At 55.2% G+C, this 16,601-nt stretch overlaps 1 protein-coding gene across 8 annotated transcripts in view; it reads left to right on the top strand.

Moving 5' to 3' along the window:
- Positions 1-16,601, top strand: part of NFASC (neurofascin) — a 181,656-nt gene that overhangs the window by 145,580 nt on the left and 19,475 nt on the right. For 3 of the 8 annotated variants that reach the window (XM_035010237.1, XM_035010235.1, XM_035010234.1), the window contains 2 exons: positions 3,460-3,582; positions 4,613-4,786. The exons of 1 other annotated variant lie outside the window; for it this stretch is intronic. In XM_035010237.1, coding sequence (XP_034866128.1) covers positions 3,460-3,582; positions 4,613-4,786 — 297 coding nt within the window. Of the gene's footprint in view, positions 1-248; positions 365-2,011; positions 2,217-3,459; positions 3,583-4,612; positions 4,787-7,242; positions 7,258-12,482; positions 12,684-16,220; positions 16,338-16,601 lie in introns of all 8 variants that reach the window. 4 more of the 8 variants (XM_035010233.1, XM_035010231.1, XM_035010230.1 and 1 more) reach the window with 3 other exon arrangements.

Below are 16,601 nucleotides of genomic sequence, written 5' to 3'. Positions count from 1 at the left end.
AGCAAATAATTGCCCTCTAAACATGTAGGCAGATCCCTTCCACCCAGATGGCCTCCTTTTTGTCCTGGCCTTCCCCCATCCCCCCAAGGGCAATCTCCTGGAACAGTCCTAGCCCCTGCCCTCATGGAGTACCCCGTGTCCAGAGTGGGGTAGAGGCACCAGCCAGCAGAGAACAAGTCTGAAGAGACCCTAGAGTCCAGGGGCCAGCCCTGCTTGCTTAACTAGCTCTCTGTCCCAACACATTGCAGATCCCAGGGCTGCACCCACTGACGTTAAAATCCGAGTCCTGAACAGCACAGCCATCAGCCTTCAGTGGAACCGCGTCTACCCCGACACGGTGCAGGGCCAACTCAGAGAGTACCGAGTGAGGAAACCAGCTCTCAGCCTCGCCTAACCACCCAGCTTGCTAACCAGGGCAAGGGGGTAGCAGATGCGGGCCATAGGCTACTTGGAAGGGGTCCTAGGAATAGTTGTTGGATCCAGAGTAGATTCAAGAAGATGATGTCTAGTACTAGCTGTCCAAAAATACACCCAGAAAAAAAATTATTTGTATATATGCAGGTGTGTTCTGCAACAGATATGCTGAGAGATTCTACTCAGCAGTAGAATCACACGGAGGGCGGTGGGTTGATGCTCCATATGGCACGTTATGCTCATAATTCATGTGTGAGTAGACACACAGGGATCTTAGGAGCAGTGTTGAGGAACCACTGAGCTACACCCCTCCCCTCTCTTAATGGCCCCCACTGGGCTGCTTGCCTCACCCAGTCTGGTTTCATGAAACCTTCACTAACAGGCAGAGCCACCAAAAGGTGTAAACATCTTCCCTGTTGTCACAGCCAACTCCGGATTACCTGGCGTATGGATTATCGAGGCCCTTGGCTTCTCCTGGTCTCCCTGCCTGTGGGCAGTTTCTGCTCACGTATCTCTCCTCTCGGCAAGGGGGAGCTGAGGCGGGCAAGGGGGAGAGAAAACCAGGCCACGCTAGGCTCTCCCTTACACGTAGCTTCATTTAAAACTTGTCTGGGAGGTGACGGCTGCTGTAAGCATGGGATACTGCAGGTTCTGTGACTTAGAGGTCATTGAGAGTTGGCTGATGGACAATTGTGGGCAGAATGGAAGGGATCGGTCTCTTTGGGGGCGTGAATTCGGTAGGTAGGAGAGGGAAGGCAAGAAGATGTATACACTTGAATGAGCTCTTCCCCAGCACTTGCACCCTTAACCTACTTGCCCGGAGATTTTTCTGGCTAAAGCTCCCACTGGGTCTGCTTCTTAAGGGGTCCCCTTCTTAAGTATTGACTTCCGTCTTCCTTTGCCTTTGGAGGCCCAGGTGACGCTGGTGTGGCAGCCTGACCTGGGCCTTCTTACATACTGCTAACCATTCCTTGTGTCGCAAACTCTCTCAACTCTACCCCTAACACCACCACCTTCTGAAGGCCATCCCATCCAAGCTCTTGCCACCAGGCAGCCTGGTGTCCACTGACCTGGACATGTGTCTGGCCCATTCTAAAGGTCTTCAAACAATTTTAAAAGAAATCATTTGACTTCAAAGGATTAAATCAACTCCCCTATTCAGACTTCTGAGGGTAACCTGTTCCTTTTCAACTCCTGCCTACTGCCGATCTAAACCATACTAATCCAACTCAAGGCGATGTGGCCTTTGAGCCCAGAAGAGAGCTTTCCATGCCTGGACCCTTGTTCCCACCTTGGAAATAAGTGTCCACTCCATCAGTAACTTTGGCCAACTTGCCTATTTCCCAGAGAGCTCATGTGGCTCAGAAAATGATCAAACCCCAAGCCCCTGTTTCCTGTTTGACGTCAGTTGGTCCTCGCTAGGGGCTAATGAACGGGGCCTCTTGGGCTGCTCCCCCAGCCCTAGGCGGGGCTGCTGAGGGCATTCGGGACTTGGAGGCTGTGGCAAGCAAAGCGAAGACCAGTCACCACCACCGGCACTAACAACTAACCCAGCCCCGCCTGCCCGTCCCCTCACCGGCCCGCCTCTGTCCCGAAGGCTTACTACTGGAGGGAGAGCAGCTTGCTGAAGAACCTGTGGGTGTCTCAGAAGAGGCAGCAAGCCAGCTTCCCTGGTGACCGCCCCCGGGGCGTGGTGTCCCGCCTCTTCCCCTACAGTAACTACAAGCTGGAGATGGTTGTGGTCAATGGGAGAGGCGATGGGCCTCGCGGTGAAACCAAGGAGTTCACCACCCCGGAAGGAGGTAGGTCTGACCTGCAGCTCTTCGGGGTGGGGCAGGACAAGGGCAGCACAGCCAGGTGGGTCCAGAGCAGCCCCAGCGGGCCTGGGCCCGACAGCACAAGGTGACCTCTGCGTGACCCCAAGGCGCTGAAGTCCTGCGAGCCGAGCAGCTCCTGCCATTCCCAGAGTGCTCCATCACCGGGGTGGCCTGCCCTGACTGGACGTTGTGTCTCAAGAGAAGACCTGGGCCACCTGCTGACAAAATTCCAGATGGACTAGCAGACTGACATCCTCTCCCCCCACCCCCTGCCAAGGGCACTGCGGGAGCCCGGGCCACCCCCACCTCTGGAGGCCGAAGCACGGTCACCCTGACCACCAGAAGCACCTGGCTTGTTCCCCAGCACCCAGGACCTTCATTCAGAATTCTCTCTGCACTGTGATCCAGAAGCTTCTGTCGGGACAGCTGGCCTGTGTGCGCGGTGGCCCTGCAGGGGGCGCTCTGCCTGCTGCTTGTTCCAGGTCCCCCTGGGCCTGGGAGGCAGACACTTGTGAAGTTCACATCCTCCTTTATCAGCTCGTCCTCCTTTATCAGCTCTGCGTTTGCGTTTGCTTTGCCCTCTTCTGTTTTTCCTCCCTCCCTTCTTAACCTCTTTTCCGCCCCCCCTTTTTCTTCTCTTCCTCCTTCTTTGTTCTTCCCTCTTGTTTTCTTTATTCCTATCTGTCCCGCCCCCTCATTTTGCTTTTCACCTCCAGCCTCTCCCCATCACCCCCGCTCCTGGTGCCCTGTCCATGAGCCCCATCTTGGGCTTCTTTCTCCTCACCCCTGAACCCCGCATTCTCAGCTCGGAAGCCTGGGCCTGCTGCTGGGCCCAGGCTGAGACTCCTCGCCTGAGGACTGGGAACCACATCCTCTGTGCCCACAGCTCTGTTTGGTTCCCTGCTGGCTCGAAGGCATCTTTGCAGGGGCAGAGCCTACCGTGTGCTGAATCCACGGTAGTTGCTAAAGGAAAACCTGACTGACTTCTTCCCCATTTAAACGGAGTCTGAGCCATGCTTGTCCTAAACAGGGTGGGGGGAACAGCATCCTGGATGGGGCAAAGGGCTCCGGCCCTCCTGTGGTTCTCCTGGGTTCTGGCTTAGCAGCTGTCCAGCATGGGGCTTGCCCCGAGGTCAGTGCCTTCATACTTGTGCTTTGTTTTTTTGTGTTTCCTCATCCTGCCTCTGCCCTCCCCTTCTTTTCCCCTGCCCTCTCCTCCTTCCCCAAGTACCCAGTGCCCCCAGGCGTTTCCGAGTCCGGCAGCCCAACCTGGAGACAATCAACCTGGAATGGGATCATCCAGAACACCCCAATGGGATCCTGATTGGATATACTCTCAAATACGTGGCCTGTACGTTCTTCCCTTCTTTCTCTTAATCCGGGATTCAGAAACCCCATTCTCACCATTTCACTAAGGAATCGAGGTAGAAAGCCTATGGGTGCAGAATGATGGAGGTGCCACAGAGAAAGTTCCCCAGAGGATTAGGGGAGGCAGGTGAGACCCAGCCCCCCTGCTCACCTGATGTAGCTCCTTCTGCAGGGAGCTTCTAGTTGGTTCATGAGACAGGGAACTTCTGATCTAATGAGGGATTCAACCCCGGCCCCTTGAGGATCTTAGAGTCTCCAACACGTACAAGTGAGTCTAGGAAAGACAGTTCTGCACCTCATCCGATGGGGTAGACTACATGCAAGGGAATCCACACAACACTCAGGGACGCTAAATAAGGTGTCATTTATGGTAAGGCGGCTGTATCTAGAATGACATGGTCAGGAGCCTGGGTAGGGAAGACCTCACCGAAAGAGCTTAGTGTCACCCTGCGACATGAATGTCATTACATTTGAAAAGCCTCTAAAGTAGGCGATGTTGTACCTTGTTGGGAAGCTCAAAGGGCCAGGTGTTGTGTTTTTGACGATTCTAATAGCCAACTGTGTCCTTATATGCTGTTCTGAATGATCTCTGGACCTGACTGTCCCCCTTTGAGGTATACTGAACAGGCCTTTTATGAAGGAGGCATTAATGATCAAAAGCTCTAGTGGTTTTGCCCTAGTTCTGTTTGAAAGGAAGAAAGGACCTCAAAACTTTTGTCCTTGTTGGAAAGGCCTGGGGATTATAAACTAAATCTTTCAGAATCAGCCACATAACTTTGCAGTGAGCTGGAGATAATGAGATCAGTGAAAAAACCTTAACACTGGTGTGTCATTGAAGAGCTGGAAAGTTCTTGCCCAGGTCTCTGCCCTTGAACCCCAGTCTCCAATCCCCCGGGTCACTAAGGTCCTGGGGCAGGCTCCACTGGAAGGCTTTCTCCTTCCAGCTGCAGATTATATAACCCACCATGGTCAGTGTTGCTGAAGTTCAATTTCACTTACCTATCTCTCCCCAGTTAATGGAACCAAATTAGGAAAGCAGATAGTGGAAAACTTCTCTCCCAATCAGACCAAGTTCACGGTGCAAAGAGCAGACCCCGTGTCGCGCTACCGCTTTACCCTCAGTGCCAGGACGCAGGTGGGCTCTGGGGAAGCAGTCACAGAGGAGTCACCGGCACCCCCGAACGAAGGTAGGTGCATCACAGCGCCTTGGGGGTGGAAGGTCCCAGCTAATTCCAATGCCTAGAGAAACACCCTGACCTGGCCTTCTGGCCGGACGGCCTTCTGGGATGGAGAGAAAATAAGGCTGCAGGTCCTCCAGCCCCCCAGTAGGATACAAGAGAACCCACCTCCTATGCTGAGAGGTAGGTGCTGACGATGTATCCGGAAAACTCAGATCTTCTTAGACGATTGCAGTCAGACCTGATCGCCACTTTGCCTTGACTTGCCCAGCTACCTAACATCTATCATCTGTCCTCCTGGGGCGCGTGGTGGGGATAGGAAAGAGAGCCTAAGTCCATAGTAGAGATGACATGAGGGAAGGCATGTGCGAGGTAAACGTGCTAATGAACTTCAGAGAATTGCAGCAGCGTTCGCCCATCGAGAGGGGCAGCAGGGTTACTAAGGGTGCCTGAGGAGGGCTCTGGGATCCCCCTTCTCCCAAGGACACATGGAGCCAAGGAGGGAGGGAAGCAGCCTTGATTGAGGCTACCTGCCAGGATCATGTGCAGAGCCGGAGGTGTCGTCCCTGCTTGCAGCCTGAGCTGGTGGGGTGTCAGGCCGTGGGGAGGGGGGTGTTGGGAAACAGCCACTGACCAAGCCAGCTTCCCCAAGAGCAAATGCGCTCAGCTCTTGGCTCCTGGCATCTTCCCAGCCACAGAGCGTCCCCACCGGAGTGCACCTGCCTGAGAAGTCCACTAGGGGGGACTCCAGGCCCACTCGTACCCGTGCTGGCGCCCAGAAGCTCCAGGATATCAGGTTTAGAAGTCTAGATATTGGCAGGCCCCCTACCGAAGGAGGGGGCCCCCTGCCTCTTCGGAGGAGCAGTGGTGTATTCAACAGCCATTTCCTGAGCACCTGCAACATGAGGTGCTGGACGCTGCGCCCAAAACGAGGGATAAGGTCTAGAAGGGGAGACCTCCACAAGAGTATCTCCTTGCTGTTCAACATGAGCAATGTTAGGTTTAGCTGAGGCAGGTGCAGTGGCTGGGCAGAGGCTGGGCAGAGGAGGGGTCCGTTCTGCAAGGGAAGAGGCAGTGTGAACTGGGATTCTAGAAGCAGATAACAGGTTACTCAGTGCGGTGCTTGTCCCAGAAGGCTGAGGTCCGATGGCCAGACCCTGGCCCAGATTGGACCTCCCGAGCACCTCCTCCCCACCCCAGGAGAGCTTCAGGGCTTCCTTCACTGGGGCTGCCAGGCCTGCTGCCGGGGCTCCCAGCTCAGCTTCGGAGCTGCACTGCATCCCCTCCCCAGCCCTGCCTCCCCCAGCCCCCGAGGGCCGGCAGGCCGGTGCTGAGGCAGGCGGGAGTGGGGACAGGCAAAAACTAGAGAAAGGCTAACGGTCCTTCCTTCTCTGGTCTTGTAAACCAGACGTGAGCCACACAATAAGCTCCCCTCCTTGTGTGCTCATCAACCCCCCTGGGCATTCGGGCAGTTTATTAGGGCTGGGGAACTTTGGGTAAGTGGCTGATATGCCTCTTACCAAAAGCCTGGCCAGACAGGGGATAGTGCACTTTCCGATTCCTTAATTCTATAAGGAGAGACATAAAGAGAGCCTCTTGTCCCTCCCCATCCCCAGCCCAATACAGAACATCAGATCAACAAATACCCCATTGTCCAGCCCTGGTGACCACCACAGGGTACGTTCTGGGGCCCTAGGGGACAAGAGGACAAAGGGAGACTTTCTTCTCCATTTAGGGGTTTGCAGTAAATTCAGGAATTCTTTTTAGGGCTCCCAATCCACAGCTGGGTTTCTTATTTCATAGAGTACAGCTGGTGGGAAAAAACTGGGCAGCAGACCCTCCAGGCAGGGGCCTCAGGCTTGCCATCTGTGACAGCTCCCGGGCCTTCCAAGGCCGAGATGGTGTGGGAGAGGATTCACGAAATACACTTGCCCCTCCTCCATCCACCCCAACACTACTCACCATCTTCCCCCAAAGATACAGGAACCATTCTTTTGACTGGGCTTGATGTCCTCCTATGCCACCTACACCTTATGCCCTCAATTCTTGGCATCCTGAAAGGTCACCCAACCTGCTCATAAAGATCAGCCTGGCTATGGAAGGGCACACTCTTGGGGAAAGACCTGGAAACAAAAGCACTCTAGGTAGACCGTCCCTATGGCCACCCCTTAGATGATAGTCTTTGAGTGGAGGTAGAATCAGAGTGTATTAGAAAGGTCTCCGAGATCCGGGTGGAAAATTTTCTGTAGGAACATACCAGATCCCCCATGGAGTTGACCACGAACCCTGGACACCAGTCAGCATCCTCGGGGCAGTAGCCAGCACCTGGCCACCCTGTCTGGGTCAGGTTTGAGCCAGACGCTTCTCTGCTTGCTTGTCCTGTGGTTTCACCTGTGTTCTGTTTTGTCTTCCCTCTCTCATCCTTTCTCCCTCTCTCTGGCCATCTTGGGCGCTGTGTTCTGAAGCTACTCCAACTGCAGGTACCGTACCAGCAGCAGAGGTAATGGGCATGGCATGGGACAATGCAGGTGGAGCCCAGCCCAGCCAGGGTGGAGAAGGAGGGAGAAGCTTGGGATGAAAGCATGCTCCAGACTTACCCTTTCAGGGGTTAGGAAGCCAGACTGTCAAGAGGGATGTTTGCGGAGGACGGGACCAGAGGAGCTCAAACCCTCCCCCTCTTCCCTTCACATACTCTTGGCCCCCCTCGGATGGCTTAGGAGGGGCCCCCCCACACACATGGGCTCCAGACCTAGCCTCTGCACCTGCAGCTTTCTTGGAAGCTGAGTGATTCCTTCCCCGGACTGACCTGGGCCCTTGCCTAGTTTTGACATCTCGGAGAGATGAGGGTCTGCAGCCCTTGGGTGGCCGGCCATGTCTCTTGAAGGAATCCTGTACCGTGAGTGGAGGCAGCTGCTCCTGTCTTCTGGTCAGGCTGCCATCCCCTGAAAGGGTGACCTATGGGTGAGCACACTGTGCAACACTGTGCATGTTGACCATGCATGCTGCATGGGGGCCCAGCACCAGCTCTGCCATCTACCATGGGTTCTGGTCAGTGACCGTGAGTGATCTTGTCCTTGGATAGGGCCAGGTGCTCCAGGACCTGGAGTCTTAGTGGGCACCATGGGCTGATTGTTCCCTCGCCCCTTAGAAACGCAGCTCCTCAGAGTCTTCAGCATGAACAGCCTCCACTCTCGGGGTCTGGGAGGTAAATGCATAGCAGAAGTGAGGAGTGGGTGGACAGGTCCCGGCTTAGGAAATGGCCTGCTGATCACAGTCCTCTCAAGCCCTCATGTTGTGGGTTTGAGGACACCAAAGGGTGTGTCACCGCAGGAGGCCTATCCTCAAGCTGGAGGTGCTATGCAGGGAACCCCAGGGCTCCTTCCCCTGTCCTCCTCTGACGCTGAGGGCAAGGCGCACCCTGGCAGAGCAAAGGCTAGGGGGCAGGGGATCACTAGAGCCTCCTGAAGCTCTAGGCAGCAGGGAGGACTGAGAAGCAGGTAAGGAACCGGGGGATTGGCTTATGAAGATAACTGCCTGATCTGGTTTCCTCCTACCCCCATTTTAGGTTGATTCTATTTCTGTTGCACACCCTGCTTCCTTCAATTTGTGTTTGTGTTGCCAGATCTGTGGGTGGTGCACAGTCATCATCCTTCCCTGTCCCCACCCCTCCAGCTCTCCATCCCCCCTCCACATCATCACCCAGGCTGGTGGGTCCCAGTGCCTCCCCACAGGGCCCGAATACCTCCGCTGGCATATGAGGTAGAGAGATGTCCTGGGCCTGGGAACCGTGGAGAAAGCCATCCTTGTACTCTGGGGGCTGCCCTGGCTTTCCGATGCAACTTGGCACGAGGGTTTCTTCTGGAACTATTCTAGCAGGTGCTCAGGGTAGCCTAAGCAGGCTTAGTAAACATAGAAGGTAGAGATACAGGACACCAAGAGAATCCTCCGGAAGTTCATTGGTCAAGCAGCTCCCAGCCTGCCTCCCCCTTTCTGGCACCCTGGGACCCAAGGCAGGTGGGTCGGGTAGCAGGGAGTCTGCCTTGCTCAGCGAGCATCTGAGCCAGCCTGGGCTGCCCCTCTCATGAGTGGCACCTGCGAGGGAGAGGTGATCATTCCAAGCTCCCCACCTTCTGCCGCCCATTTAGAAAAGATCCAGGCCCATCATGGCATGACCATGCGTGCACGGTCTCTGACCCTCCATCAAATGTGCTTCCTTGGCGCCAGCTTCCCTGTGACATGGTGGTAGAGGTACGGTGTACGTCTTTGTAAATGAGATGTGCTCGTGGCTTCGGCTCTTCTCAGCTGTAAATGCTCTAGAACCTTCTGCACAATCTGCAGGTGCCAAGCAATGGAGCCCAGGTCCGACATTTCTGATGTGGGTCTGTTGTCCAGCCCACTGCTCCCTTCCCTCTCCTCTTCCCCGAGCCTGGGTGTTTTTTCCCAACACTACTCTGTTCACATTTAACCCGCTGAAAATAATCCCTCTCGCACACCCGTGTCTGTAGCCTCTCAGGATGGCTGCCCATCTGGCCTGGCCATCTGTGGTTTGGCCAGGGTAGTCCATGCGCCATGTGGCCGTTTTTGGACTGAACCTTCCACCTTGGAATGTCTGGAAACTGCTGGCCTCCTCTGTGACTCAGATCGGCACATGTTTGCTGGGCAGCTCCGTGGCAAGTTCTGGGGTCAGGAAGATGAATAAGACAAGTCCTCTCTCCTCAATTTTCTCCATCTCTTCTGTGGTGTTCCCCGAAACTCTGGTGGCAAACCCTCAGCCACGGCTGGGGTGCCTTTCATTGTGCATGAGGTAACCCATTAGGCTGACATGGCTCTTGGGTAGGTGCTTCCAGCTCTAGGCCCACCCTGCCCCACCCCCACCCCCGCACCCCCGCACCCCCGCACCCCCGGCTTCCTCTCAGTTGCCAGGCTGGTGCTCTCCATCGATCATTGACCAGGGTGGTTCTCCAGCCCATAATTCCTGCTTTAATTGGAGATGACATCCGAGCTCAGCGACGTGCCTGTCCAGCCTGTGGGCCTCTCTGTCTCTAAGCCCTTTGTCCCCTTCTGTCCTCTACCCAAACCCCGCCCCAGGGGATGAAATCCTCTGGGTCCCCTTTGACCTGAGCACCGGACAGTTTCCCCATGGAAACCTGCCTTCCCCTCTCGCCTACGTGAGCCTCCAACAACTCACTCCCCTGACTCAGAGCTTTTCCGTCTCGCCTCTGCCCTCCCTGTCTCTCTTGCCCTGTCCAGCCATGGGACAACAGACACAGCTAATGAGTGGGTCAGAGAGAGCATTGGTTTTCCATCTGTGACCTCAGCCAGCTGAGGCTGCCAGCTCCATAGTGACTCCAATGGGAGGACACTTGGGAAGCCACTCCTTGCCTCCTGTTCCCCTCTTACTGTAAGTACAGTAAGTCACCCTGACCTAGCCTCTCTTAGCATCTCTGTTCCCAGGGCTGCTTGCTGGAATGCGCAGAGAAGTGTGTGTGAGCCTAGCTGTGGGCCTGTGGGAGTGCAGTGTGTGCGTCTCTGCTTTACGAGAACCAAGGGGCATGTGAGAGCGTGTATAGCTTTGGGGGGAAATGCCACTGATTCTGGGGGCCCACGAAATGTAACACCACTGCCCAGGTGTGCACTACACAGAGCGGGATGGTTTTAACTCAAAAAGAGTCTCCCCCCCCCAAAGCTTTTTGATGATGCCTTTTAAATAGTCTTAGAAAAGGAGGGCCCTGTGAACATTGGACTTGCCAGAAATGATTAGAAAATACACCATTGTTAAGGAGCCAAGTCAGAGCAGGTCCTGCCCACAGGTAGCCTCTCCAGAGTCCTTCCTGCAGCACAGAGCAGCATGGGAAAAGCCCATGTGTGTCCGTGGCCAAGGGAGCTGCAAGGGGCCAGGCCTGGGAGAGAGCTGACCTTTGCCCTGTGGGTCTCTCTGGCTTTTCTGTGTGTTTGTCTGTCTGTCTTGGTGAATGGGATAGGTGGATTCCCTCGTGTGGAGCTTTTGTAGCACTGGGCTTTCCAGGCCTGGGGCCACCTTGGACTAATACATCCTTGAACAGTGACTTTGACAGGGAGAGTTGTCCCCACCCCACACCTTCCTGATGTCTGCATTGACTGGGGCATAGGGACTAGAGCGCGGTCTGCTTTGACCCTGCGCAGGAATGTTTGGAATGCGTGGGACAGAGCTGGCTACCCAGTGTGACTTCTGTGGTCAGCACCCTCAGGGTCTAGTACCGCCTCTGATCTTGCAACTAGGGAAGTGGCTGGGATCCCAGAACACTCCCTCCTTCTCTGTGGGGACTTGTAATATTGGAGACCCAGGGGAATGAAAGGGACTTTGTTGGTCAGGCTCTTACTGAAAAGGCCTCGGATCTCTTCATTCCCCCCCTGAGAAAGCTCTCTGGCTCCCTCCCTGCCCTGGCCCCCTTCTGGGCGGTGGGGATCTTATCTTCCTAAACTTCTGGAGCTTTGAGATGGGGCTGGGATGTGGCTATTCCTCAGGGGTTTACAAGTATCTTCTTATGTCTTAACGTCCCTGCCTTCTGCCCCATAAAGTGGACCATGATCAGATGACAGGAGATGGCAAGGGAAGAGGGGCTCTGCCTCTCTCAGATTTGCCCCCATCTTTCTCATCCTCTCGGCTTTTGGTAATAATGGAACTAGAGAGTAGTAGGGCCACCCTCGGTTAGCTTCCACGACCCTTTTGTAGAAGGAAATCGGGCCTGTGGGGACAGTGTCACACGGATAGACTTAGCCCCGCAGGGCTGACTGACACCCCGGGTAGCTTTGGGTGGGAGACGAGAATGTGAGAGAGGGCACAGATTTTAACGAATCTCCCTGAAGACTTATGCAACAAAAAGGCCCACAAATGTGTGTCACTTGCGTCCTGGGATTTCTCCAGCTACTGAGCACAGAGTACGCTGTGACTGCATGAGTGCCCATCCAACGTCTTAACGTGAAGGGAAAGGACTTGGGGCTCCTGGAGCCCAGATGTCCTCGGAAGAGAGGAGTTAGGGTGGAGTGGGGTAATTGCAGGAAGGAGCATCACCGGGCAGGGAAGAAGGGAGGAGAGGCAGGGCCATGGACAAGAGATGAGAGCCTGGGGACGGGCAGACAGTGAGACAGGAGACACAGACCCCTCTGGGAGGCTGACCCACAGAGTGGGGACTCTTCTCGCTCTGTCGTTGGGTTTGGGGGTGCTAGAACTCAAACAGCTGTGAGAAAGGGTACTTTTGGAGGGAATGGCTGGGAATGGGAGTCTCTCCAGTGCTCCTGCAGGACACAGCCACCACCTGCCCCCCTCCAAGGCGGGAGCTCCAGGGCCAGACCCAGGCGCTGCTAACTGGCCTGTGTCTGGGTGGTGCTGGTCGGGGACCCCATGCCGTCCCTGGGGCCTGAGCGATTCGGGGTGGGTCCTTCCCCATCCTCATCCTCACTCTGGGCGGGGTGCATGCTGGGTGCTTCGAGCCACACAGACCATGAGAAGAAAATGAAACACACACAGGGCTTCATTCTCTTCCTGGCCCATGGCTGTGTTCTCTCACTGTGACCCGTCCGACCCGGTCCGTCACGCTGGGGGAGGCTTCTGGTCCCTGAGCCCCATCGCCTCCCCGGGGCTGCCTGCCTTGCACGTGGGGCCGCGAGTCCAGGCTGGGGGACGCCCGGACCGACCGGACGCGGCTGTTTTACATTTCCCTCCCAGCTCCTCCCACGTCGCCCCCGACCACGGTGGGTGCCACAGGCGCCCCCGCTGCCACCACCGAAGCCACAACAGTCCCCACCATCCCAAGTGTCGCACCTACCACCGTGGCCACCACTACCGTCGCCACGACTACAACCACTGCCGCCACCACCACGGAGAGGCCTCCCACCACCACCTCCGGGACTAAGATGCCCGAATCCGGTACTGCCCACTGTCCCTGCGCCCCGTCCCTCCGCCGGAGGCCCCCCGCGTACGAGGGCGGGTCTGGGGTGCCGTTGGCCGACACCTCCCGTTGTTTCTACCTGGAGAGCGCACAGGGATTCTCAGTCTGGGAGCCTGGGGGCACAGAGCACCCCCTAGGCGCTCTCCACCTTGGGTGGCCCTCAATGGCTCCACAGCCGTGCTCTAGCCTCAGATCCTTGATGACAGAGGCCCACCCTCCTCAGGCAGGACCCCTGGGTCCCGGATGGGAGGGCTGCCTCCACCTCCATGCGGAGCAGCGGCTCGGGGCTGAGCACTCCGGAAGGGAGAGAGCGTGGGCAAGGGCAGGGGCCTGACCCTGGATAGTTGGCCTGAGAGGGCTTCCCGCCCTGGCCATGTCACTTCCAGCCCTGCAACATAGAGGAGAGGGGAGTGGTCGGCCCCGCCGGGCAGCTCTGTTCCCAGAGCCCTGCTCTTCCCTCACCCCTCTCCCAACAAAGCACATTTACAGCCCTCCCCCTTTTTTTTAAAGAAGAGCTTCCAGGAAAGAGCATTGCTAGGGAGACCCATAATGCTTGAGGGTGCTCTGTCCCTCTCCCCATTTGCATTCCCCACACCCCCAGATGCACACATGGAGGGAGAATCACAGCCTTTCTCGGGGCCCCTGGTAAGAAATGATTCTAGGCTGGCCTGCTAAGCCCACAAAATGTGCTGTTCCTCCATTCTGCAGCCAGGCCGGGAAGCTCGGTTCTTCCAGCATGAGGACAACCCCTCAGGAATCCAGCCATACTTCTAAGAACCAAGCATCAAACACTTTCATTACCATCCAGGGGAGGGCCTCTAGCTTGCAGAGCCCACAGGCCAGCTGTAGAGTCAGCATGATGCAGCTGACAGGGCAGGCAGGAAGCACCCAGAACCCTCCGCCGGCAGCTGTAGGGTGGTAGGCCCCCACTGTGTCCTGGGCAAGTCCCTTTACCTTCCGGGGCCTCACTTCTCAGCACCTCAGTGAGGATGGAGGCTTGATGCACGTGTGAGTATCATCTTGAATTCAGTTACATGGAGATACATGAGCCCTAAGGGGACACATAACTGACACCATGTTCTTCAAGCCTTGAAAACACCAATTTGCTTTAAAGATACAATATCTAGAATTTAAACAATATGGGCTTTAGGAAGACGTTGGCTGAGGAGGAAGCCTGGCAGGCTATTAGAAGCTGCCACCAGTAGTTTGGTGATGGGTGTTCTTCGGGGCCACAGGGAGGCATCTTTACCTTATAACAGGGCTCTGTGTCCCCATGAATGCTGTGAGGTCACAGAGGAGATGCACAAAGGATGAAGAAGGGAGTGGATCTTGCTCCCCAGCAGAGTTACTTGCCCTCTCGAGAGGTCGGCTTTGCTGCCACATAGGACTAACCCCATGGACTCTCACGTGCAACTTCTAACTGCCCAAGATACCGTGGAGGACCTGCCCGTACCCCTGAACTTATCCTTAGAGCCTGGGGACACCCCTCAAACGTCCTCACTTCCCTTAATGCAGCAGAGTGGCTCTGTCATCCATGATTTTTTAAATGATCGTTCATCTTTATCATGTCTTATGCCTTAGGACCACATTTCCTAAGTTTACTTTTTTCAGGGTGAAATGGGACTTTTTATTTGTCCTTAACTTGTTTCTTTCAGATTTCAAGGGATAACCCCTAATTCTCCCATTCCAGGACTCGGCAGAACAATCCATACTTCCTCTCACACTTTCTGTTCTTTATAGCAATTGATAGCCCTCCTTCCTGGTCTTTCTCTTTGAACATTTTCTTTAGCGGTCGATATCTAGGTCTCTGTACATGGCACTGCCTTCCCCCAGCTCTCATCTCTAAGTCTTTTGCTTCCCCATCACTTCACCTTTTCTAGCAGTGCCCCAATCTCCACTACCTTTGAGACCGTCAGATTTGGGGCAGTATTGTATTGGTGGCCAAACTGTTTAAACCCAAATTCTCTGGCTATTTCCAGGCCCCAGAGCTGAGGAGGAAGAAGCTCAAGTTCCCAAATCATGAGTTCTCCTAGTTCATTCCCACTCGCAAGAACCATGAGATTCCAAGGAGCTGGGATTTGGGGTGGCTAAAAGCCACCAGTACAATGGAGACCCCAGGCAGATAAGTAAAGAAGCCTGTGTTCTGCCCTTCCCACAGAGAATGCCCCATGGCGCCATCAGTGGAGTCTCTTTCTTGGCCCCTCACCTAACATGAATCATATTCACCTGGGGCAACCGGCAACTGACAAGGTTGTAGTAGAGAAGGCACTTCTTTGAAGTGAAGACCAGGAGATCTTTTATCACCTCCCAGCCCTGCAGACTCAGTCACATGTCAAATAGATAATGAATAAATGCATCACCAACGTACTCTATTCATTTATTTTTGACAAGTGAGTTGGTGACAGTGCCCCCTTGAATGCTAATAAAATATACAGGAGCCACACTTGTAAAGTCTTTGAAATATAAGGCTTCATGCTAGTACTCCACTATTAAATCTTTGCTGGGAAATGGGGTAATCAGACTGCTGGGACTCGTGAAAAATGATTACGTTTGAAGATTAGTGCCACTCTCCTGTCCACAGGCTATGGTTTCAGACAGTGCCGTGGCTTTGATAAAGTAGCTCCCAGCTCGTAGGCACTAGATAATTAATGTCTTCCGTATTACATGGAGATCAAGCCTCAAAGACAATTTAGTGCTGAGAAGCCAAAAGAACTGGATTCTTCTGGTGTCTGAACCTTTGAGGGTAGGGGGTCAAGGAGGAGTTACCTTCTTTGGGTCCCACCTAGCCCAGGAGAGGGAGATGAGGGGTTCATACCTCTCCTCTCTACTTGGGACCCTGGGGCTGTAGACCCCAAGTCCCCTCAGAGAGTCCAAGGCCATGTTCCACATAATCCAAGATCTTGCTGACCAAGAAGGACCACAGGGACTCCAGAGACACCCGTCTGGGTTACTGTTCTCCTCCAGTGTCAGGAGCCCCGTAAAGCTCTCCGACGTTTGGTCCCGCCCTTTCTACACATCACGACTCTCGAGGGCCTTTGGAAGATCCCTCTCTCCTTCCTGTAGAACGTCTGTGGTTGAAGGGAACGAGGCTGGCACATCTCTCGCCCTCAGTCTGTATGCTGGCCAACGGGGCTTTCTCCGGGTTCCTTCCGCCGCCCCATTCCGATCCATGACAAGGGATCTAAAAAGGGAAAGAGCCCAGGTTCGAGCCCCCGGTGGCATAGGTCGAAACCCACTCTTTCGTTCCTGCCCCTACCTGTGTGGACACACAGACCATCTCCAGCTCTCCCGCACTCACAGGTCCTCCTGACTGCATCCGCTCGTACCTGGGTGGCGACCTCTGGCCTGGCCACCGAGGCTGCAGCCTGGAGCTCTGTCGGGCCCTGTGCACAGCCTCTTCTGAGTCCTCCCTTTCCGAGCTGCGCACGTGTATATATATGTGTGTGTGCACGTGTGTGTGTCTCTAGAGCTGCCTCCCTCCTCACCACTAACCCCTCTTCTAACCTGCCCACCAGCCCCCGACAGGCAGTCCATATGGAACGTCACGGTGCTCCCCAACAGTAAATGGGCCAACATCACCTGGAAGCACAATTTCGGGCCCGGAACTGACTTTGTGGTTGAGTACACCGACAGTAAGCATTGCTGAGCGGTGGGGGGGGCGGTGGCAGCAGCTGCGGCGGGTAGTGTAGATGCCATTAGAGAGATCCTGCGAACTCCCCCAGGCTCCGAGGGGCCTGTTAGCCCGGCTTAATTATGACTTAATGAAATCGATACGCGCTCCGGCGGCAGTGGGGTGGGAAGAGCAGCTGAGAGAGAAGGAAGAGGGCTTCTGAAGCTATTAGTGGAGGTCTAGGGTTGCATGTGCTGGGGAGGACCTGGGTTATGGGGCCCTGCGT

The sequence above is a fragment of the Mirounga leonina genome, unplaced genomic scaffold, assembly GCF_011800145.1.
Source record: "Mirounga leonina isolate KUSES-001 unplaced genomic scaffold, KU_Mleo_1.0 Mir_154, whole genome shotgun sequence".
Lineage (NCBI taxonomy): Eukaryota > Metazoa > Chordata > Mammalia > Carnivora > Phocidae > Mirounga > Mirounga leonina.
The sequence above is the reverse complement of the archived record's forward strand: the minus strand, read 5'-3'. Positions and strand labels throughout refer to the sequence as shown.